The sequence below is a fragment of the Sus scrofa genome, chromosome 15, assembly GCF_054392235.1.
Source record: "Sus scrofa isolate SSC_HxYL_T2T_F1_AM1 chromosome 15, Sscrofa_HxYL_maternal_Yorkshire_Landrace_v2.0, whole genome shotgun sequence".
Classification (NCBI taxonomy): domain Eukaryota; kingdom Metazoa; phylum Chordata; class Mammalia; order Artiodactyla; family Suidae; genus Sus; species Sus scrofa.
The window spans coordinates 118500833-118525203 of NC_139397.1; the positions used below are offsets into that span (position 1 = coordinate 118500833).

General features: G+C 35.2%; 1 protein-coding gene and 1 long non-coding RNA gene across 13 annotated transcripts in view; one reads left to right on the top strand and one right to left on the bottom strand.

Moving 5' to 3' along the window:
* Positions 1-24371, bottom strand: part of LOC146396078 (uncharacterized) — a 1511729-nt gene that overhangs the window by 214417 nt on the left and 1272941 nt on the right. The window lies entirely within an intron of this gene.
* SGO2 (shugoshin 2) overlaps positions 1-24371 on the top strand; it is a 53131-nt gene that overhangs the window by 25122 nt on the left and 3638 nt on the right. For 7 of the 12 annotated variants that reach the window (XM_084998353.1, XM_005672058.4, XM_084998354.1 and 4 more), the window contains 4 exons: positions 3554-3639; positions 14438-14673; positions 15937-19143; positions 20716-20866. In XM_084998353.1, coding sequence (XP_084854479.1) covers positions 3554-3639; positions 14438-14673; positions 15937-19143; positions 20716-20866 — 3680 coding nt within the window. The remainder of the gene's footprint in view (positions 1-3553; positions 3640-14437; positions 14674-15936; positions 19144-20715; positions 20867-24371) is intronic. The other 5 variants (XM_084998355.1, XM_084998356.1, XM_084998357.1 and 2 more) reach the window with 2 other exon arrangements.

Here is a 24371-nt window from a genome sequence, read left to right on the forward strand (position 1 = left end):
ACCCACGGCATATGGAAGTTCCTGGGCTATGGTTCAAATCAGAACTACAACTACCGGCCTGCACCTCAGACACAGCAGTGCCAGATCCTTAGCCCACTGAGCAAGGCCAGGGATCAAACCCAGATCCTCATGGATACTAGTTGGGTTTGTTTCCACTGAGCCACAATGGGGACTCCTGAAGTTTTCTTTTTGTGAAGTCTTTACATTAATAAAAATGTTATCTATACTAAACTCATAAAAAGAATTTAGAGTTTTCTTTTTCCTATGTGCTGCAAAAATGATAACAATGTTAGAATTCTTTTTTTCCTTAAAGGTTTCATTGAATTCTTCCTTGAAACCATCTGGACATGGGTCTTGCATAGTGGGGATGGTTGTTCCTTGTTAACTTTCTTCTGTGGATGTGAGTTTGTGTAGGAAATTTATTTCTCTCTTTTGTGGTCACTTTATTCAGTTATATTTCCTTAGAAAAGTATTTCATCCATGTTTTCAAGTTGATTTGCATAGAGTTGACCAAAGTGGTCTGTTGTATTTCCTCTGTTGACCATTTTTGTATGTTTGGGCTTTTTCCTGCCACCCCTCCACACACCTCACTATGGTTTAGGTCATTATGGTTTTCTGTTTTTTCTTTTCTTTCTTAAAAGAACTATCTTTTGGATTTAATTTTGAGTTCTACTCTTGTGTTTCAAGCTTACTAATTTTTGCTTCTATCTTTAGGAGTAAGTCCTTTCTTCTGCTTTTATGTGGTTTCTTTTATTGATGCTTTTCTAACTTTGAGTGAGATGCTTAATTACTTATTTGTTTTTATGGCTACACCCGCTGCATGTGAAAGTTCCTGGGCCAAGACTGGATCAGAGCTGCTGCAGTCAGATTCTTAACCCCTGGAGCCACACTGGAGCTCCAGATACTTATTTATTTTTTATTCATTCTTAACTCTGGGTAAGGTGTCATTTCTCTCATATTGCTTTCAAGATGTTTGTCTTTGTCTTTAGTTTTGAGAAATTTGTCTTTGATGTGTCTTGACATGGATTCCTTTGAGTTTATCCTTTTCAGGGTTCCCTCACCTTCATTATGTAGACTGATGTTTTTTGCCACGTTTGGAGCCTTTTCAGCCATTATTTCTCCAAAATTATCTTGGCCCTGCCTTCTTTCTGGTACTCCAGTGACATGATGGCTGTATTATTTCACCACAAATCTCTCTGTTAAATTTTTTTTTTCAGTCTCTTCTCTTGCTCAAATTGGGTACTTTCTATTTCTCTGTTTTCAAGTTCACAGTTTTTCTCCCCTGTCCTTTCCATTCTCCTATTGAGCACATTGTTTTTAAATTATTTTTTTTTTTTTTTGGTTATTGTATTTTTCAGTTCTGAATTTCCATTTTCTTCTTCTTTGTATCTGTTATTTACTGAGACTTTCTGTTTCTTTGCTGAGATTTTCTTTTTTTTCATTTGTTTTAAACAATTTGGAAATTGGTTATTGAAACATTTTTATAATAGTTGCTTTAAAAATCCTTTGATGTCCATTGATTGTCTTTTCACATGCAAAATTAGATTTTCCTAATTCTTGGTGTGATGAGAGACTCCAGATCTTATTAAACCTTCTGTTTTAACAAGCTTCCTCTGACACCGTGCTGGTGGTAAAGGGAATTGACACCTACTGTCAAGTAGAAGATCGAAGTTAAGGTTCCCCGTTCAGTCTTTGTTGACACCTTGGTGGGGAGGATTCTCTCCTAACTGGTGGTTGGGGCTGGGAGTTCAGGCTGAGGCAACCCTGGCTGGGATAGGGATGAGTGCCTTATGACTTTTATAGCCTTCACGGACACTAGGATTGGGGGAATAATGAAGGGAGTGATTGTTACATTGAAGAGTGGTGAGAATCCTGGTTTTCTACTAGACCTCTTCTGTCAGCACCCTAGAGGAAAAAGGAGAGGGGGCTCCTTGTTATTACCAAGAGGAACTGGAAGTCAAGCTATCCAGCTTTCCCCTCATCCTTTGCTGACAGTGCCTTAGATTTGGAGGAGATTACCTTTTATGGCCCAGTGAAGGTAGAAGTCTAGGCTCCCCATTTGTGTTTTTGCACATGTGTCAAATCTGTGTGGGTCTGTTCCTACACTCTGTTCTATTTCATTGATCTATTTGTCTGTCTTTATGCCAGTGCTGTACTGTCTTAATTGCTATAGTCCTCTGTCTTTTTTTCTTCCTTTTCAAAATTGTTTTAGTTACTCTAGGTCCCTTGCATTTCCACATGCATTTTATTTATTTAGCTTTTTTTCCCTCTTTTTTTGTCTTTTTGCTTTTTCTTGAGCCGCTCCCACAGCATATGGAGGTTCCCAGGCTAGGGGTCTAATCGAAGCTGTAGCCACCAGCCTATGCCAGACCCACAGCAACGCAGGATCTAAGCCGCGTCTGTGACCCACACCACAGCTCACGGCAATGCTTAACTCACTGAGTGAGGCCAGGGATTGAACCCACAACCTCATGGTTCCTAGTCGGATTCGTTAACCACTGCGCCACCACAGGAACTCCTTTTTTTCCTTTTTAAGACTGCACCCACAGCATTTGGAAGTTCCCAGGCTAGGGGCTGAATAGGAGCTGCAGCTGCCAGCCTTCACCACAGCCACAGCAATGCGGGATCCAAGCCGCATCTGCAACCCTACTGCAGCTCACAGCAACTCCGAATCCTTAACCCACTGAGCGAGGCTAGGGATCAAACCCATGTCCTCATAGTTACTAGTTGGGTTCCTTACTGCTGAGTCATGATGGAAACTCCCTCCATATGAATTTTAAAATCAGCTTGTCAGTTTGGCCATACCCCTGTTACTATTACAGTTTAGTACTGTAATAGGAAAACATTGTTGTGCCTAATTTTATGGTCTTTATAAAATAATTAAAATTTGTTCAAAAAATTTAGAAAATGTAGATAAGACAAATCAAAATTTTTAAGATATATTAAAATCACCCCAACTTTGAATTTTAAAAGACTATTTAAAAATAGTATTATGAGATGCAATAATATATTGCATAATACAGATGTAGACATGAGCATATTGCACACACATAACTTGACCCTGAAACAATGTGGAGGTTAGTGGCATTGACCCTCCATGCAGTTGAAAACCTAGATGTAATTTATAGTCAGCCATCCATATCCACGATTCCTCTATATTCGTGGTTCCACAGCCTCAGATTCAACCAACTGGGGATCATGTAGTACTGTATTCATATATAAATGGATCTATGCAGTTCAAACCCGTGCTGTTCAAGGGTCAACTATGTATGTAGAAATATTGTATATGTGTGGATAATACACATATGCATTTATCCAAATGCATAGGAAAAAATTTGGAAGGTTATATACCAAAGTATTAGTAGCAATGGCATGACTGAGAATGAAATGTATTTAACCTTATTTTCTAATTAACATTATTCTCATTCAACTATTGAAGGCTAATGCAAGAATTGTTCCGTAACTTGTATAATTGGGTACTTTATTAACAAACATGACCTAATGAGATTGTAAGTTTCATTCACTTTTCATTTTTTTTTCTTCTCAAAAATAGTTCCATCAGAGTCCATTTCTGTTGCCAAGTAGCAAGAAGAAACGGGTTAGTAAACAGTGCAAATTGATGCGTCTTCCATTTGCAAGGTAATTGCTTCAAAACTTGTTTAAATATTGACTTGCACACTTCTACCTGAGTTGGACTTTGAATAATTTTTATTTGGTCCACTTCCTTGCAACAGTAAAGCATTTAGAAATAAATAATGAAATACTCATCAATACTGTACTAGTGAAAGAAGTTGAAGATATAATCTAATAGAATTCAGTTTTAAACTTTGTTAAACTTTCCCATAGTTTGTAGAGAAGAAAGAGGCACAGGTAGACCTTGAGTTACGTGGGTTTGAATTACACTGGTTCAGAATACTTAGATTTTTATATAACATAATCATTGTATATTATACAGTGTTCAGGTTTCATCAACCTGTAGTTGACTATTAAGGTAGAAATGAGATGATTTGTGGCATCTTGCTACAGGTTGTATCTCCAGGACTCTAAGGAAACTCACCCATCAACTTAATAACCAAGGTCCTCTGTAGAATTCTGCTACCTTTTAAGTCTTTCTTTTCCTCTGGGTCACTTTATGAGGCCTCAAAACTGGCCTCATGTTTTATGCTTGGTAAACCTGATAACTGTTTCTACCTTTATTATTTTGCATATTGCTTAGGCTTTAAAATTAACTTTCATCATTGCTATTCTCCTGACCAAAATTTCCATTTTTTTAAATTAATTTCATTATAATCATAGTAAATACCCTATTTCAGACCTATCATTTTAAAGGCAGTTACTGAAATCCAGAGAGGCAAAATGACTCTGAATTAATAACATTGAAAGAAACATCTTGTCCCTTTTATATAATGTTCTTTTTGTTTCTTATAAGTTTAATGCATTTATTTAAGTGCACATGTAAATGTACTTATGTATTGAAGTGTTATCTGTACCAGAGTAAAAAAAAAATCTTATATCTATTCTGTCATTTTCTATTCATTCTAGTTCTATTTTTTTGTTTCTTCTGTACTGTTTACATTAGTTATAATGTACACATTGCACCTGTACATTTTAACTGATATAATTCTAATTAAGTACATTTTGTTGTCTTATAGGTCCTCAGTTCTTTTTCAAGAAAATTTTGGCTGTTATTATGCATGCATTAATTCATAGAGATCTATAAATCAAGTATTAACTTGCCCTCCAGAAAATTTCATGTATTTTTTTAAGTTAACTTTTGTTTAAAGTAGAATATACATTTTAAAGAAGTGCAGAAATCTTTAGAGCATGGCGAACCCTGGTATAACCAATACACAGAGCAAGAAACAGAGTATTTACTAGTACCGCCGATCTAATCACAACTCATCACCAACCCAAGGATAAATTTTTTTTTAGTTTTTTTTTCATTATAGCTGATTTACAGTGTTCTGTCAATTTTCTGTCAATTAACTGGCATGGTGACCAGTTACACATACATGTATACATTTTATTTTCTCACATTATCATGCTCCATCATAAGTGACTAGATGTAATTCCCAGTGCTGTACAGCAGGATCTCATTGCCTATCCATTCCAAAAGCAATAGTCTGCATCTGTTAACCCCAAGTTGCCAATCCATCCCACTCCTTCCCCATCCCTCTAGGCAAACAAAAGTCTACCCAAGGATAAATATTATCCTGATTTCTGGAGTTCCTGTCATTGTGCAGTGGAAACAAATCCGACTAGTATCCATGAGGATATAGGTTCGATCCCTGCTGTGACTGTGGCATAGGCCGGCAACTATAGCTCTGATTTGACCTCCAGCCTGGGAACTTCCATATGCCCTAGAAATCAAAAAAAGAAAAAAAAAAGAAGAAGAATATTTCCATTTCTAACACTGTAGATTAATTTTGCTTAGTTTTGAATTTTATGTAATGATGTCATACAGGGTGTATGATCTTTGTCTCTGGCTTCTTTTGCTTGGCATTGCATTTCTGAGACCCAATCGTATTGTCCTATATAGTTGTAGATCAGTCATTTTCATTGCTGTATTGTTTTCCATTGTGTGATTATTCCATAATTTATCTATCCTTCTGTTTTTAGATTTTTTTTTTTTTTTGCTATTTCTGGTCTATTACAAATAATTCTGCCATGTATCTACAAATAATTCTGCCAAACAATTCTGTTATTACAAATAATTCTGCCATTTCGATTAATGTATGTATACATTTCTATTAGGTATATACTTAGAAGTAGAATTGCTGGGTTTATTTATATTTGGCTGAGGAAGAAACTGCTAAAACTGTTTTCTAAAGGGATTATGCCAATTTACGTTCCTTACAGCATGTATGAGAATTCCCGTTATCTATCTCCAGTAGCATTTGTTATTGTCTTTTTTCATTTATGTAGGGTATGTAGAGCCATATGAGGTTTTAATTTTAACTTCACTGATAATTAATGAAGTTAAACATCTGTCTATATGTTTATTTTCTTTCTATCAGGTTATCTATCTTTTTTAAAAAACAGATTTGTAGGAGTTCTTTCTATACATTGTGTATAAATTCCTGTGTTAACAAATATATTTTACTCTCTGGCTTGCCTCTTCACTCTCTTAATGGTACCTTTAGATGAACAAAAGTTCTTTTTAAAATCCAATTTGTATATTTACATATCTACATCTATTTGTCCCCCCTCCCTCTTATGGTTGAACTTTCTGTGTCCTTTTAAGAAAACCTTTACCAATTGCAAGGTCATGAGGTGTTCTGTGTTTTCTTTTAAAAGCTTTATTACTTTCCCTTTCATGTTTAGGTTTTCAGGCTACCTAGAATTTGGGGTATGATGTGAGAGAGGGATCATAATTTTTTTTTTTAATGTGGAAATCCTGTTGACATTTGCAACATTTATTGAAAGGCCCATCCTTTCCCCACCTCATTGCAGGGTCATCTGTATAAGAAGTCAGGTAACTGGATGTGTATGGGCCGATTTCTGAACTTGCTATTCTGTTATATGAGTCTTTTAATAAGATTTGGTATTTGATAGATTGAATCTCTTATTTATTTATACTTTTAAAAAATATTAATTGGCCATTCTTGATCCTTTGCATTTCCATGTGAATTTTATTTTATTTTATTTATTTTATTTTATTTTTTGTCTTTTGTCTTTTTTAGGGCCACACCCACAGCATATGGAGGTTCCCGGTTAGGGGTCTAATTGGAGCTATTGCAGCTAGCCTACGCCAGCGCCACAGCAATGCCAGATCCGAGCTACATCTGCAACCTACACCACAGCTCACGGCAATGCCAGATCCTTAACCCACTGAGCAAGGCCAGAGATCGAACCCACAACCTCATGGTTCCTAGTCGGATTTATTTCTGCTGTACCACGACGGGAATTCATTCATTTCCATATGAATTTTAGAATCAGCTTGTCAATTTACAAACACACACACACACTCACACTCACACACCCCTAAATTTTTTGTGTGTGTGTCTTTTTGTCTTTGCTAGGGCCGCACCCATGGCATATGGAGGTTCCTAGGCCAGGGGTCTAATTGGAGCTGTAGCTGCCAGCCCACGCCAGAGCCACAGCAACGTGGGATCCAAGCTGCGTCTGCAACCTACACCACAGCTCACGGCAATGCTGGATCCTTAACCCACTGAGCGAGGCCAGGGATTGAATCCTCGACCTCATGGTTCCTAGTCAAATTTGTTAACCGTTGCACCATGATGGGAACTCCCACCCTTGAAATTTTGATTGGGATTGTATAGCTCATTTTGGGGGAAGTTGACACTTTATAAAATTGAGTGTTTCATCTATGAACATGGTATATCATTCTGTTTATTTAGATACTATGTATGTAGTTTTAAAGTTTTTAGAGTGCATTTATTGCACATCTAACATTTATCCTTTCTTATTTGATGTTTTTTAGTGCTATTCTTAATTGTTTTCAAATTTTCTTTCTCTTCTTGATGTTATTTTATAGAAGTATAATTGATTTTTGAATAGTGACCTTGCTGTTAATTTTAATAGTTTATCTGTATGGGTTTACTTGTGAATAAGAACAGTTTCCCCTTCACCTTTCTCTCCATTGTATAGGCCTTATATTTTTTTTTCCTTACCTTACCATACTGACTACTTCTTGTTCAATAATGAGTAAAAGTATTAACAGTGCACATTCTTGTTGTGTACCCATTACTTAATATGTTTGCTCTTAGGTTTTTATGGATTCTTCTTATCAGATTAAAGAGCTTTCATTATACTCCTACTTTGCTGGGAGTTTTTTCATCAATGGCTGTTGGATTTTTTCAAGTGCTTCTTCTGTCACTATTGATTGAGAAGATAGAACTTTTCTCTTTTTTTCCCTATTAATGTAATGATTTTTAAATATTTTTTCTAATGTAATGAATCATAAGGATTGATCTTTTTAGTGTTAAATCACTATTCCATTCCTGAAATGAACTGCTCCTGATAGCCCTTTAATATATATCAGTAAACTTATATATATATTTTTTCGCCACCCATGGCATGTGGAAGTTCTGAGGATAGGGATCAAACCCACACCAGAGCAGCCACCTGAGCCGTAGAAGTGATAACACCAGATCATTAACCCACTGCATATCACTTAACTTTAATTGCTAATTTTCTAAAGGATTTTTGCCTGTATTTTAATAATGAAGATGTTTTATAATTTTCCACAAGGAACTGCATATCACTTAATTGCTAATTTTCTAAAGGACTTTGCCTATAATTTAATAGTGAAGATGTCTTATAATTTTCCTTATATTTTGTCAAGTTTTGGTATTTATGTTATGCAAGTCATAATAAATGAATTGATAAATGCACCTCTTATTTTCTGAAGTATTTGTGTAAATTTTTTTTCTTTAAATACCTGGGACAAGTTATCTGGACCTGTAGTTTTTCTGTGGAAACATTTTTGGTAACATCCCATTTTAATAGACATAAAATTATTCAGACTTTCTATTTCTTTTTGTATAAGGTTAACTAAAAGATTTGTCCATTTCATTTAAAATATCAAAATTTTGGCATATGGTTGTTCAGAATAGCTTTAGTTATATGTTTAAAACCTAAATTAGGATATGTAATGATGTTTTCTTTTTCTTTCTTAATATTGGCTATTTGTGTTTTCTCACTTTCTTAATTAGTTTTGCTCTAGGGATTTATCAATGTTATCATCCATCTTTGCAAAGATAAATCATCTTCACAGCTGTGTTCATCTTTCTTGTTAGTATATTTATTGTTCATTGATTTTTTTCTGCTTATTACTTTTTGTTTTTAATTAAAGAATACTTGATTTACAATATTGTGCCAATTTCTGCTCTATTTCTTTTCAAGTTAATTATTACCGTAATTAGTTGTTTCTTAAGATAGTTTAGATGATTGATTTTTCAGCCTTTTCAAAATATAAAGTTATTGGGGTAGAGCTAAAGGGTAGATCATTTTATGACAAAAGTTTAAGGCTATTTTTATACTTTACCTGCATCCCACAATTTTTGATATGCTTTAATTTAAATATTTTAAACTTTTTTTTTTTTTTGGCTTCTTAGGACCACACTTGCAGCATATGGAAGTTCCCAGGCTAGGGGTTGAATCAGAGCTACAATGCCAGCCTACACCATAGCCACAGCAACACCAGATCCAAGCCACGTCTGTGACCTATACCACAGCTCATGGCAACACCAGATCCTTAATCCACTGAGTGAGGCCATGGATCGAACCTGCAACCTCATGGATCCTAGTCGGGTTCATTAACCACTGAGCCATGAAGGGAACTCCTAAACATTTCAATTTAAATATTTACTACCTTCTGTTCTGATATATTGTTTGATTCATGGATCACTTATAAAATTATTTAAGATCCAAACAGCTGGGTGTTTTTTCTAATTACTTTTTGTTGCTTTCTAGTTTTATTCCACTGTGGTTACAAAATATAGTTCATATGATTTTAATTGTTTTAAATGTATTGAGACTTGCATTAGAACACAGCTTGGAAAGAATGTCTATTTTTTGGTTGTTGGATGCAGTAATTTGTATAAATCAGTTATGTCAGGTTTGCTGATAATATTATTCAGATATTCAGTATCCTTCCTGCTTGTTTATCAGCTGTTGAGAGAAGTGCATTGATGCCTACCACTGTGATTATGGATATATTTCTCCTTTTAGTTCTGTCAATTTTTCCTTTATATATTTTGAAATTGTTACTAGATGTGTATAAATTTAGGACTGATTTGTTTCCCTGATAAATTGATTGTTTTATTAATATGAAATATTTCTAGAAATGATACTGCTTTAAAGTCTACTTGTATAGCATAACATTTCCATGGTACATCTTTTTCTATAGCTTTACTTTCAAACTCTCTGTTACATTTATTTATTTATTCATTCATTCATTCATTCATTGTCTTTTTAGGGCCGCACCTGCAGCATATGGGGATTCCCAGGCTAGGGGTCTAATCGGAGCTGTAGCCGCCAGCCTACACCAGAGCCACAGCAACGCGGGATCCGAGCCTTGTCTGCAACCTACACCACAGCTCACGGCAACGCCGGATCCTTAACCCACTGAGAGAGGGCAGGGATTGAACCCTCATCCTCTCGGTTCCCAGTTGGATTTGTTTCTGCTGTGCCACAATGGGAACCCCTCTGTTTCATTTAAAATGCATGTAAGTTTTTATTAAACAAATTTAGTTTAATATCTCTTTTAATTACAATAGTTGTTATGTTTACATTCATTGTAATTCCTGAGAGAGTTGGATTTATATCTAGTTATTTTCTATTTGAGCCACCTGTTTTATGTTCCTTTTTCTCCTTTCTTGATTTTCTTATTTAATGTTTACCGTGTGTTAACTTACCTGCTATTTTTTTATGATTACCCAAGTGATAGCAACACTCATCCTTGATTTGTTATTCTCTAATACTAATTATTATTTTTAGCATTTCCTCAGTAATACTAGCACCTTAGAATACTTAAATTCCATATTTCTGGGTCCTGTGTTAATGTTATGATATATTTTCATTCTGATATATTTTAACCCCACTTTCATTGTTTTATGTAGTCAGTATTCATAATTCATTTCTAATTTCTTCATATTGCTTCCTGCATTTTAATTGTATGCTCATTTATAATTATATTTTTATTTGTTGTTTATCCAGCTTTCATGAGGTAAAATTGACAAATAAGCTTCTTGCATTTTCTTATTTCCTTCTGAAATAATTTTCCTTCTGCCTAAAAAAATCCTTTATTATTTCTTTTAGTTCAGGTACTAGCAATGAATTCACTCAGCTTTTGTTTTTCTGGCAACATACTTATAACACCTTCATTTTCATAAGATTATGTTTACAATAATTAAGTTTAAGGTTACAAATTACTTTTAGCAATTTAAAGGTATCATTTCATTGTCTTCTGGCTTCTGTCTTTACTGCTGAAAAGTTAGCACCTTTTCTACAAGTCAAAGAAGTTCCTTTTTATTCTGGTTTGCTGAGAGTTTTAATAATGAATTTGTATTTAATTTTGTTAAATTTGTTTTTTCTGTGTCTGTGGAAAGAATCATGACTTTCCCCTTTGTCCTGTTAAAGTGACTTCTAATTGATTTTCTAATGTTAAATCAACTTTGCATCCCTAGAATAAATTCCACTTGGTCATAATGTATTTATTATTCTTTCTATATATTGAGGGATTTGATTTGCTAATGATTACTTAAAGCATTTTGTACCAATGTTCATAAAGGATATTGGTCTTTAATTTTCTTATATGGTTAATAGGTTTCGATAAGGGTTATGCTGGCTTTGTAAAATGAGATGAGAAGCATTCCCTCTTCTTCCATTTCCTGAAAAAAAAAAAAATTGTGCAATTTCTTGAGTATCTGAGAAAATTCACATAAGAAGTGGATCTGGAGTTTTTAATTATTAATTTCACTTCTTAAATAGATATGGAAGGCTTTTCAGATTTTCTCTTTCAAGTCAACTTAGAAAATATTTGTCTTTTTAGAAAATCATCCATTTCATCCAGACAGTCAAGTTTATCACTATAAAATTTTTACAATATGCCTTTATTCTTATATCATTACTTTTTTTTTTTTTTTAGTTTTTCACTTTTTAAAATTTATTTTTGATTTCTTTTTTTTATTTTCCCACTGTACAGCAAGGGGGTCAGGTCATCCTTAGATGTATACATTACAGTTACAGTTTTTTCCCCCACCCTTTCTTCTGTTGCAAAATGAGTATCTAGACATAGTTCTCAATGCTATTCAGCAGGATCTCCTTATAAATCTATTCTAGGTTGTGTCTGATAAGCCCAAGCTCCCGATCCCTCCCACTCCCTCCCCCTCCCATCAGGCAGCCACAAGTCTCTTCTCCAAGTCCATGATTTTCTTTTCTGAGGAGATGTTCATTTGTGCTGGATATTAGATTCCAGTTATAAGTGATATCATATGGTATTTGTCTTTGTCTTTCTGGCTCATTTCACTCAGTATGAGAGTCTCTAGTTCCGTCCATGTTGCTGCAAATGGCATTATGTCATCCTTTTTTATGGCTGAGTAGTATTCCATTGTGTATATATACCAAATCTTCCGAATCCAATCATCTGTCGATGGACATTTGGCTTGTTTCCATGTCCTGGCTATTGTGAATAGGGCTGCAATGAACATGCGGGTGCATGTGTCTCTTTTAAGTAGAGCTTTGTCCGGATAGATGCCCAAGAGTGGGATTGCAGGGTCATATGGAAGTTCTATGTATAGATTTCTAAGGTATCTCCAAACTGTTCTCCATAGTGGCTGTACCAGTTTACATTCCCACCAGCAGTGCAGGAGGGTTCCCTCTTCTCCACAGCCCCTCCAGCACTTGTTATTTGTGGATTTATTAATGATGGCCATTCTGACTGGTGTGAGGTGGTATCTCATGGTAGTTTTGATTTGCATTTCTCTTATAATCAGCGATGTTGAGCATTTTTTCATGTGTTTGTTGGCCATCTGTATATCTTCCTTGGAGAAATGTCTATTCAGGTCTTTTGCCCATTTTTCCATTGGTTGATTGGTTTTTTTGCTGTTGAGTTGTATAAGTTGCTTGTATATTCTAGAGATTAAGCCCTTGTCAGTTGCATCATTTGAAACTATTTTCTCCCATTCTGTAAGTTGTCTTTTTGTTTTCTTTTGGGTTTCCTTTGCTGTGCCAAAGCTTTTCAGTTTGATGAGGTCCCATGGGTTTATTTTTGCTCTAATTTCTATTGCTTTGGGAGACTGACCTGAGAAAATATTCATGATGTTGATGTCAGAGAGTGTTTTGCCTATGTTTTCTTCTAGGAGTTTGATGGTGTCCTGTCGTATATTTAAGTCTTTCAGCCATTTGGAGTTTATTTTGGTGCATGGTGTGAGGGTGTGTTCTAATTTCATTGCTTTGCATGCAGCTGTCCAGGTTTCCCAGCAATGCTTGCTGAATAGACTTTCCTTTTCCCATTTTATGTTCTTGCCTCCCTTGTCAAAGATTAATTGACCATAGGTGTCAGGGTTAATTTCCGGATTCTCTGTTCTGTTCCATTGGTCTGTCTGTCTGTTTTGATACCAGTACCACACTGTTTTGATGACTGTGGCTTTGTAGTATTTCTTGAAGTCTGGGAGAGTTATGCCTCCTGCTTGGTTTTTGTTTCTCAGGATTGCTTTGGCGATTCTGGGTCTTTTGTGGTTCCATATAAATGTTTGGATTGTTTGTTCTAGTTCTGTGAACAATGTCATGGGTAATTTGATAGGGATTGCATTGAATCTGTAGATTGCTTTGGGTAGTATGGCCATTTTTCCAATATTGATTTTTCCAATCCAGGAACATGGAATATCTTTCCATTTCTTTACCTCTTCTTTGATTTCTTTGATTAAAGTTTTATAGTTCTTGGCATATAGGTCCTTTACCTCCTTGGTCAGATGTATTCCAAGGTATTTGATTTTGTGAGGTGCAATTTTAGAAGGTATCGTATTTTTGTATTCCTTTTCTAATGTTTCATTGCTGGTATACAGAAATGCAACTGACTTCTGAATGTTAATCTTATATCCTGCTACTCTGCTGAATTTATTAATCAGTTCAAGTAGTTTTTGGGTTGAGTCCTTAGGGTTTTCTATGTATAGTATCATGTCATCTGCATACAGTGACAGTTTGATCTCTTCTCTTCCTATATGGATGCCTTTTATTTCTTTTGTTTGTCTAATTGCTGTGGCTATCATTACTCTTTTATTACCAATATTGGTAACTTGTGTCTTCTTTCTTTTTGATGAAAGTATTGTCGATTTTATTGATTTCTTTAAAAACCTAGCTTTTGTTTCATTGATATTTTCTGTTTTTTCAGTTTCATATTTCATTAGTATCTGTTCATCATTTCCTTTCTTCTACTTATTTTTTAAAAATTGAGATAGAGCTCACAAACAAAATTTCTCATAACAAAGAATTCACTTTTTTGAAGTATACAGTGCAGTGGTCTTTAGTATATTCACAAAGTTGTGCAAAATTCACTACTCTCCAACCCCAGAATATTCCATCATTCCAAAGATAAAACCCATAGCCATTATTTGTCACTTCCTATCTCTTTTTACCTAGCTCCAGTAACCACTTACTTAATTCATGTCATTAGTATTATTATCCTATTAGCCCAACCAGTGATTATTACTATTTATCTCCTTTTGGGGCCACTGAAGATAAGGACATAAGAAGCATTCCTATTTTATTCCAAGCATTCCTATATTATTCCAAGTATGATTAGAAACTACTGTTTCCTACCAATAATTGCCTTCATTGAATGCAAAATGGTACCAGGGTAGGTTTGTGGTTGGATCGTAAATACATGGAATATAGAAAGAACTATCCATGTAATTTTCTAAATAATTTTTGTGAAATACACAATTCCTCATTCATTCTTAATTGCCCTTAGGGTTCCGTTAACTTCAAATGATGATGATGATGATGATGATGACAATAAAGAGAAAACGCAGTGTAACAATAAAACCATATCAAAGACATCACCTGATACTCCCTCTTTGGTATCAACAAGACGATTATCAACTCAGCATAATTTGGAATCATTATTTCATAAGGAAAAGGATCAGAATGTTTATGGTTTAAATGTTTCAGAACATATCTCTTCAGTTGTTGATACACTTCCCAAAGGTGAGATTTTTTTTTTTAATTCATTTTGAATATCAGTATTAAACAGTTGACATGCATCAGATTTTCTTCTTGAGGGCCATTGTGTATAAACAATGTTAGGTTTCTTACATTACAGATTTCTTAATTTCTACCATATAAAATTTCTGGTAAAAAAATTAGTTTAAAAGTAAATATGCAGACAAATGTTAGGTCCACCGTGGCCTAATACTGTTACTCTGGAAACAGTATTTATGAATGAGCTGGCCTAAAGAACTTTTCTTGGTTTCTTAGCTTATGAATTCAAAGAAATCATATATTTATTTAGTTACATCTTCTCTTTTTCATAGGTATGAAAATTGAGGTTCTTGGTAGGTGTAGTGACTTTTTCAAGATTATAACCAGTTAGTGTTAAGCAAAACCATGAGCCTGGGAAATGGTTGAGCAAGAGGAAATGCTGACCCTTATGTTTTACGGCATTTTAAAATAATAATACTGTAGTGTAGTCTGACTTACATATTTATTTGACATAGAATCTCAGATTGGGATATGGAACCATAACTATATTGAATTTAGAGTTTAAATTGTTTTTCTTTTCTAAAAATGTATGTGGGAGTTCCCGTCGTGGCGCAGTGGTTAACGAATCTGACTAGGAACCATGAGGTTGCGGGTTCGGTCCCTGCCCTTGCTCAGTGGGTTAATGATCCGGCGTTGCTGTGAGCTGTGGTGTAGGTTGCAGACGCGGCTCGGATCCCACGTTGCTGTGGCTCTGGCGTAGGCCAGTGGCTGCAGCTCCGATTCAACCCCTAGCCTGGGAACCTCCATATGCCGCAGGAGCGGCCCAAAGAAATAGCAAAAAGACTAAAATAAAATAAAATAAAATAAAAATGTATGTGAATGTGTATATATAATTTAAATAAACTTTAGATGTCTGCTGATATCCTCTTGGTAGTAATCCTTATCAGAGTTATCACTTATTTGGGTTCATTTGCTGGTCTCCTTCCACTTAGAAACATGTACTCTCTACTCTGCTGTTGGGGCCAAGGCATAGTGAATTACCAGTTTATATTTTCCATAGAGAGAAATGTAAAACATGACTTGTGACTACTTCAGCCATTTCCACTTTATTTTGTATCAGCATAGATTCTTCATAATATAAATATTTGAACAGAACATATTATCAGTAAACCTTTTTCTGAAAGAGCTTGATTCCTAAACTAATTTGTTTAAAATAATAAATTCCTTGTTACCACTTATTTCTGAGTTTTATTTCCCTTTATTTTATAGAAAGCCATTCCCATTCAGAACAAAATTCCAGGAGTTCTCTAAAAAGTGAGATGAAAAACGCCCAGTCGATCAGCTATGGAAAGGAGAAGTCATCTCCTATTAATGTGACTAAAAGGAAAAAACGTGTATCATCTTGGGAATCAAATAATCCCAAAGACAGTCCTTGTGTAACAGATTTAGATCAACAACAGATTTCAAGTCCAGAATTAAATTGGATTGCAATAAAAGATTTTACTAATGAAACAAATAATAAAATGCAAAGAAATATACTGTGCTTTCCTGCCTCATCTGAGTCTGCAAGTGAACCCACTGCAGAGGGCATGAATCAAGTTCATGGCAATGATGACTTTCAGTTGCAGAAAACTGTGTATGATGATGACATGGATTTAACTGCTAGTGAAGTAAGCAAAATTGTTACAGTTTCAACAGGCCCTAAAAATAAAAGTGATAGAAAACCAAATGACTGTGGAATGAAAACTTTCAGAAAAGTGAAAGACTCAAGCTCTGAAAAAAAGAGAGAAAAATCAAAGAGACAATTTAAAAATAGTTCAGATGTGAACACTGAGGAAAAGATTGAAAATGGAACAATAAGAAGATCTATTGTCCTAGATGGTGAAGGAGATTCAGAAGATCCAAATTTTATTTTCAATATAGAAAAGCTGACTCAATCGAACATACCAAAGAAAATAACCCTTCATAATGGCTTTGCTCAGGATGACAGACAAGGTACACAGTATAACAAAAAGAAGAAAAGAATTCATGTAACAGGTGAGCAAAAGGAAATACATACTTTCTCCCAAAGTTCAGATAAATTCCAGCAGGACAATAAATTTGATATGGGTGCAAGTTCTCTAGCTTGTAAGAAAATTAAAGCTTCTAGACAGACATTTGTGATTGATAAGTTTGAAAAAGATAACTTATTCCCAAACCAAGACATTAAAGGAACTACCTCTGAAAACCTAGGAGTCACAAATGAATTTCAAACAGCTTGTCTTTCCAACAAAGATAATGGAGATTTATGTGATTATGAGACCCGAGATATATTAGACTTGAAAAAGCAAGTCACTGATATGCAACCCATTCAGCACAATGAACCAAAAATAAATAAGCTTAGGCAGAAAATAAATCGAAAGACAGAAGTAATTTCTCAGATGAGCCAAATATTTGGGGATAATACTAAAGATGTGCCTGGCCCAGAAAAAGGTGATTTTCCCTTGCAAACCCAAGAGGATAAAAAAAACATCTGTGGAAACCTAGGAGTTTCAAATGAGTTTCAAAAATCTGCTCTTTCCCCCAGCAACAATGGAAACCTGTGTGATTGTGAGACCCAGAATATGTTGGGTTTGCAAAAACAGATCACCAGTGTGTACCCTGTTCAGCAAAATGAATCAGAAATTAATAAGAATCTGAGGCAGAAAGTAAATCGGAAGACAGAATTAATTTCTGAAATGAATCATTTGGCTAATGACGGAAATGGATATTGCCCAGAAAAGGGTAACTCTTTCTTCCTAACCCAGGATAAAAAACTCATCCCTGAAAACCTAGAAGACACAAGTGAGTTTCACACACCTGCTCTTTCTACCAAAGATAATGGAAAGCTATATGATTATGACACTCAAAATGTTTGCGGGGTGAAAAAGCATGTTCACGATATACAACCTGCTTGTCAAAATGAATCAAAAGTAGATAAGAAGCTTAGGCAAAAGGTATGTCGGAAGACACAAATCATTTCTGGAATCAACCAACTATATGAGAATGATGACAAAGGCATGCATGACCCAGGAAAATGTAACTTATTTTCCCTAATGCAAAAAGATAAAGAAGTCGTCCCTGAAAACCTAAAAGACGGAAATGAGTTTCAGTTTCAGATAGCTGAAATGTCCCCCAGAGGTAATAGGAACCTATGTGATTACGAAACTCAAAACATTTTAGGGGTGAAAACGCCTGCTACTGATATGCCACCTGGGAAGCAAAATGAATCAAAAATAAATAAGAGGCTCAGGCAGAAAGTAAGTCATAAGACAGAAATAATTTTGGGAATGAACCGAAAAAATGAGTTTAACAGCAAAGATATACATGACCCAAAAAAAGGTAACTTCTCTTCCCTGACCTCAAAGGATAAAGAGACCATTTCTGAAAACCTAGAATTCACAAATGGTTTTCAAACAATTTATCCAATTTATCTTTCCACCAAAGATAATGGAAATTTATATGATTACAAGACCCAGAATATGTTGGATTTGAAAAAGCATGCCACTGATATGCAACCTGCTCAGCAAAATGAACCAAAAATAAATAAGAAGCTTAGGCAGAAAGTAAATCAGAAGACAGAAATAATTTCTGAAATGTACCAAATATATGAGGATGATGATAAGCATGTGCATGGCCAAGAAGGCTGTACAAAAGATCTTGATTTTAAAATAAATGAACCTAAACAAAGACTTGAAGGCCAAAATGTTATCGGTGGATACTGTAAGGGAATCAACAGTGATGAAAAGGAAAATTGGGATAAAATTTCAAATCCTTGCAAACCAGTTAAAAAGCACAAGAAAGAATCATCAGGCAAGACAAAGAACATTTTGACAAAAAGTAAAAAGAAACCTGTTTTACAGTTAACAGGTTCTTCACAGATGTCCATGTCCTTAGAACCAAGTTTAAAACATATTACTAATGAGGCAGATTCTGATCCAGGAAACCAAACAGAACCACAGAAGAGTCTGAAGCAAAGCATTACAACACTGAATAAAAAGAGAGATGTCTCCTTTGTGGAAGTGACAGAGGAAAGACAGTGCCAGACTGAAAAAGTAAATAAAATGACACCCAAATCAAAGAAAAGGAAGACCTTCATAGATCCTTCTCCAGATAGTCATGAACTAATGGAGACAGTACCTGACACTGTTCAGGGAATATCAGTTGGATCTGAATACACTATTAAGAGAGAAAAATTGGAAAATGAGGAAATCGTCAAACCAGACTTTTACACAAAAAAGTTGAAACCTTTATCTCAGATATATTCACCTAACAGAAAGGATTCTTCCTTTAGCAGTGTTTTTGAGAGTTCAATACCTTTGAGTGCTTTGTCTAGTAAAAATAGGAGAGAAAATTTTGTTCTGGAGCGTTCACCTGTCTTTCAAGTAAGTGATGATGTGCATGAGATGAAAGAGATGAAACTGAAAGTCATCCAGAGAACACAAAAATCAGAAATAGGTAGGTCAGTACCTGAAGTGATCAAGTTTTAGAATTTTATATATATGTATGTGTTTCATTTAACCAGTAAAGCATTTCCTGTTATAACTGGTATTTTTTGGAATTTCAAAACTATATATTACTGTGTAGCCAGATATGTAGAAGCAACATGAAGGAATTTAAAGAAAGTTTAATACTTTGAGAAGATAGCAGTGAGTATCCTATACCCCCAAAAAACAGAGCTGTGCTGTAGCATAAAATTGTCTGACAATGACATAAGCTGTCTAACAGTGTCATTCCTTTTTCATATTTTTGAAGGAAATTGAGTGTTTTAAATGAATATAATAATGAATTGCCCTGGTTAGATTTTACCAAGTACAGTGGCAAATTTCTTAAGAGTAGGACTCTCTCCAACAACATATACTTAATATGATTAAAACATTATTCTCAATATTTTCAAGGATTAAAAAATAAACAGTACCAACTCTCTTTTCTCAGAATACATGTATGAAGAAGTAGCAAGTATGTATTTAAACTGCACTTGTTTATACACGTTAATAAAAGCACACGTGTTAAGGAGTGTAATGAAGGAGAGTAGCTTTCACTCGAGGGACCCGCAGAGGTATCATCAAACAGATAGCATTTTAGGCCCCAAAGGATTGGTAGGATTTTTTACCTTTAGTGTTTGTTTCTTATTTTCCCCAGTCATACTCACTCACTGTAGAAAATTAGGAAAGAATCAGAAAATAGTAGGAAAAACAATGCCCCCCAAAAGGACTACAGTCATCATTTTGGCATAAGCGGCCAAAAAAACCTACTTGAAATCATATTATATACATTACTAACCTCGCTTTTTCTTCTTAACATTGATGTTCCTTTGTTAGTAGAAATTTTGTAACATTAGACATTTCCGTGTCTATTAAAATTTTCTACTTGGCGCCTAACTTTTCAATATATGTATGTAGAACACTAGGATCTTGATGGATAAGATTATTCCAGGTAAAAGGAATACTGAAGTAAAAGAAGGGCAAAGGTCTAGAGTTGCAGGACATTTTAGAGGACTGGTGAGCCATCTTTCATCTCTGTTCCTCATGGTGCCTTTCCCTCTGTGAGCAGTCGACGAGAAATGCTGAATGAATGTGCAGTAATTTGTGTGATTCTGTGCCTAGAGTTTCTCTCAGCCTAGGAGTTAACACTGTGGCAAGCAGGGTTAAGTACAGCATTGCTGCAGCTGTGGCATAGGTCACACAACTCTAGCTCATACTCAGTCCCTGGCCCAGGAACTTCCATATGCCTTGAGTGTGGCCCCCCCAAAAAAAATTTCTATCAACCTAAATATGATTGCAGAATAAAAATGTTGTAGGCTATTACTTGGATAGTTTGTTTTAAAATTGTAAGGCTCTTTTCTTCTTGTTATTGCTTTAAAAAAACTGATTTAAAAGTAATTTTATTGCTACTTTTGTAAAATTTAAAGTTATGATTTGATTACTGTTAAGTAAAAATTTGCTGCCAATGATTTATAAACCAATAAATATGTATTTCTATATCTCTATCTACTATTACAAATATTTTTGGAAACAATCCTCTTTTCAGGTATTAGAACGCTACAGGACTTGACAAATACCAGTTCTGTTTCAAATAACACTGCTAAATCTGAAAATAAGTTAGAAGAATTATCTTCAGAGCTGCCAAGCCGAAGAAGAAGGTGTACTCCTCTCTCCTTAAAAGAGCCAAGTCTAAAAGGGTGAGCATTTCAATGACATAAGAGTGATTTTAGCATGATAATATAAAATACATGCTTTAAAAAAAATTCTGGAGCTCCCATCGTGGCTCAGTGGCTAACGAATCCAACTAGGAACCATGAGGTTGCGGGTTTGATCCCTGGCCTTGCTCAGTGGGTTGGGGATCAGGCATTGCCATGAGCTCTGGTGTAGGCTGTAGACGCTGCTCAGATCCCGTGTTGCTGTGGGTCTGGCGTTGGCCAGCGGCTGCAGCTCCGATTAGATCCCTAGCCACAGGAGCAGCCTTAGAAAAGGCAAAAAGCCAAAAAGTAAAAAAAAAAAAAAAAAAAAATTCCTATCTGAATTAGTTTTGAACACTAGTATTGATGAAGCATGTAGTGTTGATTTAAAGAAATGTGTTTATTCTTCAAAAAGGCTTAAAAGGTTTTTTTGTTTTCTGATTTGCACCCCATTATTTTTCACCCTCATTTATTTATTCTACTTTGTTCTTAGAGGAATTCAAAGTGGTTTATATGTCCTTTAGCCTCAAAGAATAACAGTCTTTTTTCTTCCTTTTTCAAACTTTAAACATAGCCCAACAAAGAGGGAATAATACTCCTCCAATCCTTTATCCATCCCTAACTTTGACACTTATCAATATTTTGCCATATTTACTTCCACTCTCCTTTTTTTGTTTTTTTAAAGCAAATCCGTACTATTGAGTAGTTTAATTCCTAAAACAGTTCTATATATATATCTCTAGAAAATGAGAACTTAACAAAACTGGACAACAGTAATCATAACTAACAAAATTATCAACAATTCCTCACTGTCATCTAATAGAAAATCCTATTCGCATTGCCTTGATTATCTCAAAAAAAATGCCCAAATGCCTTCTACACATTCAAAAATCTTATTTTTTTTTTTAGGCATAGGTGAAGTGGCTATTTCAAAAGAGCTGATTATATTTGAAATGATATTTTCAAAAGGACAGAGAGAAATATCCTCAAATTTTCTCTTTGCATTTTTTTCACTGTTTGCTTCTTCCTTTTTTTCTTTTCTTTTCTTTTTTTGGCTGTCTGTGGCATGTGAAAATTCTTAGGCCAGGTATCAAACTCGCACCACAGCAGCAACCTCAGCTGCTACAGTGACAGCTCTGGATCCTTAACCTGTGTGCCACAAGGGAACTCCAGCTGCTGGCTTTCATAAAATTAAAGACACTGATCCTTTTGACAGATATTTTAAAACATTAACCAGCAGGCGGCAACAGTGCAAAGGACGGTGGAAGAGAAGCCAGTTAAAAATGAAGGACAAAGGCCTTTTTAAAACCAGCTTTACTGAGCCATGTGTTTCATCCATTTAAAGTGTACAAGAAAGTGGTTTAGTAGATTCACAGATATGCACACCATCACCACAGTTAATTTAAGAACATTTCTTAATTTCAAAAAGAAACCTCATGCCTTTTAGCTATCATTGCTCTATCGCTCAGCCCTAGATCATCAACCGTTCACCTACTTCCTATTTCTGTAGACTTCCTTTTCAGACATTTCATATCAATGGAATCATATAATACTTGGTAGTTGTGATTGGCTTCTTGCACATAGCAAAATCTTTTCAAGGTTCATGCCTATTGTAACATGTATGAGTGATATTTCACTCCTATTTATAACTGAATAAGATATTCCATTGTATAGATTCATCACATTTTATTTACCTAGTCTGTTGATGGTCATTTAGTTGTTTCCACTTTTAGGCTATTATGAATAATGCTGCCATAAACATTTGGGAGTTCTCATGTGTACATATATTGTCATTTCTCTTGGGTATATGCCGAGTTGTAGAATTGCTGAGTCATAAGGTAATCATTTGAGGAACTTCTGGACTGTTTTCCAAAGCCACTGTACCGTTTTACATTCCTACCAACAATGTATAATTTCTCCATGTCCTCACCAACACCCGTGTTACTGATTTTTTTGATGATTCTAGCCATACTGGTGGGTGTGAAGGGCTATCTTATTGTGGCTTTAATTTGCATTTTTCTGATGACTAATGATGTTATATATCTTTTCAAGTGCTTATTGGCCACTTGTGTATCTTCTTTGGAGAAATGTCTATTCAGATCCTTTGCATTTTTTCTGTTGGGTTATCTTTTTCCTGTTAAGTCATAACTTAAACTTTTTATTTTGAACTAATTTTAGATTACCAAAAGTTGTAAAAATAGGAAGAGGTATTTTTATATACTCTTCACCCAACCTTTTCTACTTCTAACATCTTACATACCCATAGTACAGTTATCAAAACTAGAAAATTAGCATTGGTATAATATAAGATCTGGGCACTAGGTATTCTTACTGGTTATATTGTGTTTACTAGTTATCTGTTGTTGTATGACAATATTACCATAAACATAGCTTAAAGCAATACGTATTTATCACCTCTTGGTTTTTGAGGGCCAGAAACCTGTCCTTAGCCAAATTGGGTGCTCTGCTTAGTATCTCACAAACCTGTAATCAAAGTGTTATCAAGGCTGGCTCTCATTGGGAGGCTCTCTGGGGGGAGAATCTGCCACCAAGGTCACACAGGTTGTTGGCAGAATTCATTTCCTTCTGGTTATAGGACAGAGGGCTCCAGCTTTTTGCTCTTGGCTGGAAGCTGTCCTCAGCTCCTAGAGGCCACCCTTAGCTCCCTGCAACAGTGGCCTTCCAATATGGCCACTTAACTTCAAAACCAGCTGTAGAGTCTCTAGAGCAAATCCTCTAGCAGGGTGGAGTGTTACATAATGAAATGTAATCTCAAAAGTGAGACATCACATCACTTTTGCCATTTCTACTGGTTAGATGCAAGTCACAGCTCTTGTCTACACTCGAGGAGAGAGTAATATACAAGGGCATAAACACCAGTAGGCAAGGATCATGGATGGGTCATCCTTAGAATCTACAATCAATGTTAACCCCTGTCAGCAGACAGAGCTAGGAAATCTATGTATGTATCCTAATCCATGCATACGCACACCTTTATATTTATCTACCTGTAGATATAGTAAAGACCACGAATTTATACTGAAATCTCTGATTCCCGTTCAACATCACAGGATTCATTTTAGCTTTGCTTATCCATAATTTCTTTCTTCATTGGTAAGTAGCCTGGCTCTCATTATCTATTATTCATTCATTCATTCATTCAGTTCTAGGACACACATAAAGTAGTTTCAGAATTGCTGACCCCATATCCCTATGAGAAAAGTTTTACTAACTCCATCATAACATTTAGATATAGATCTTTTTGTTTTAGGTTCGTTCTTTTCTCTTCAGCCTCCTTCAACATAATTGTGCTATTCATTTCTGTTTGTATTCCATTTTATTCTACATCTTGGTAGGTTTTGTGAAACATTTGGTAAAATGTTGGTAAATATTTTCAAATGCAAAAATCACAATAAATACTAAGAGTACTGACAATCCAACTGCCGTCTTTTTCTTTTTGGATTGGGAATGGTATACAGCAGGTATATCACAGCTTCTGGTAGGCCCC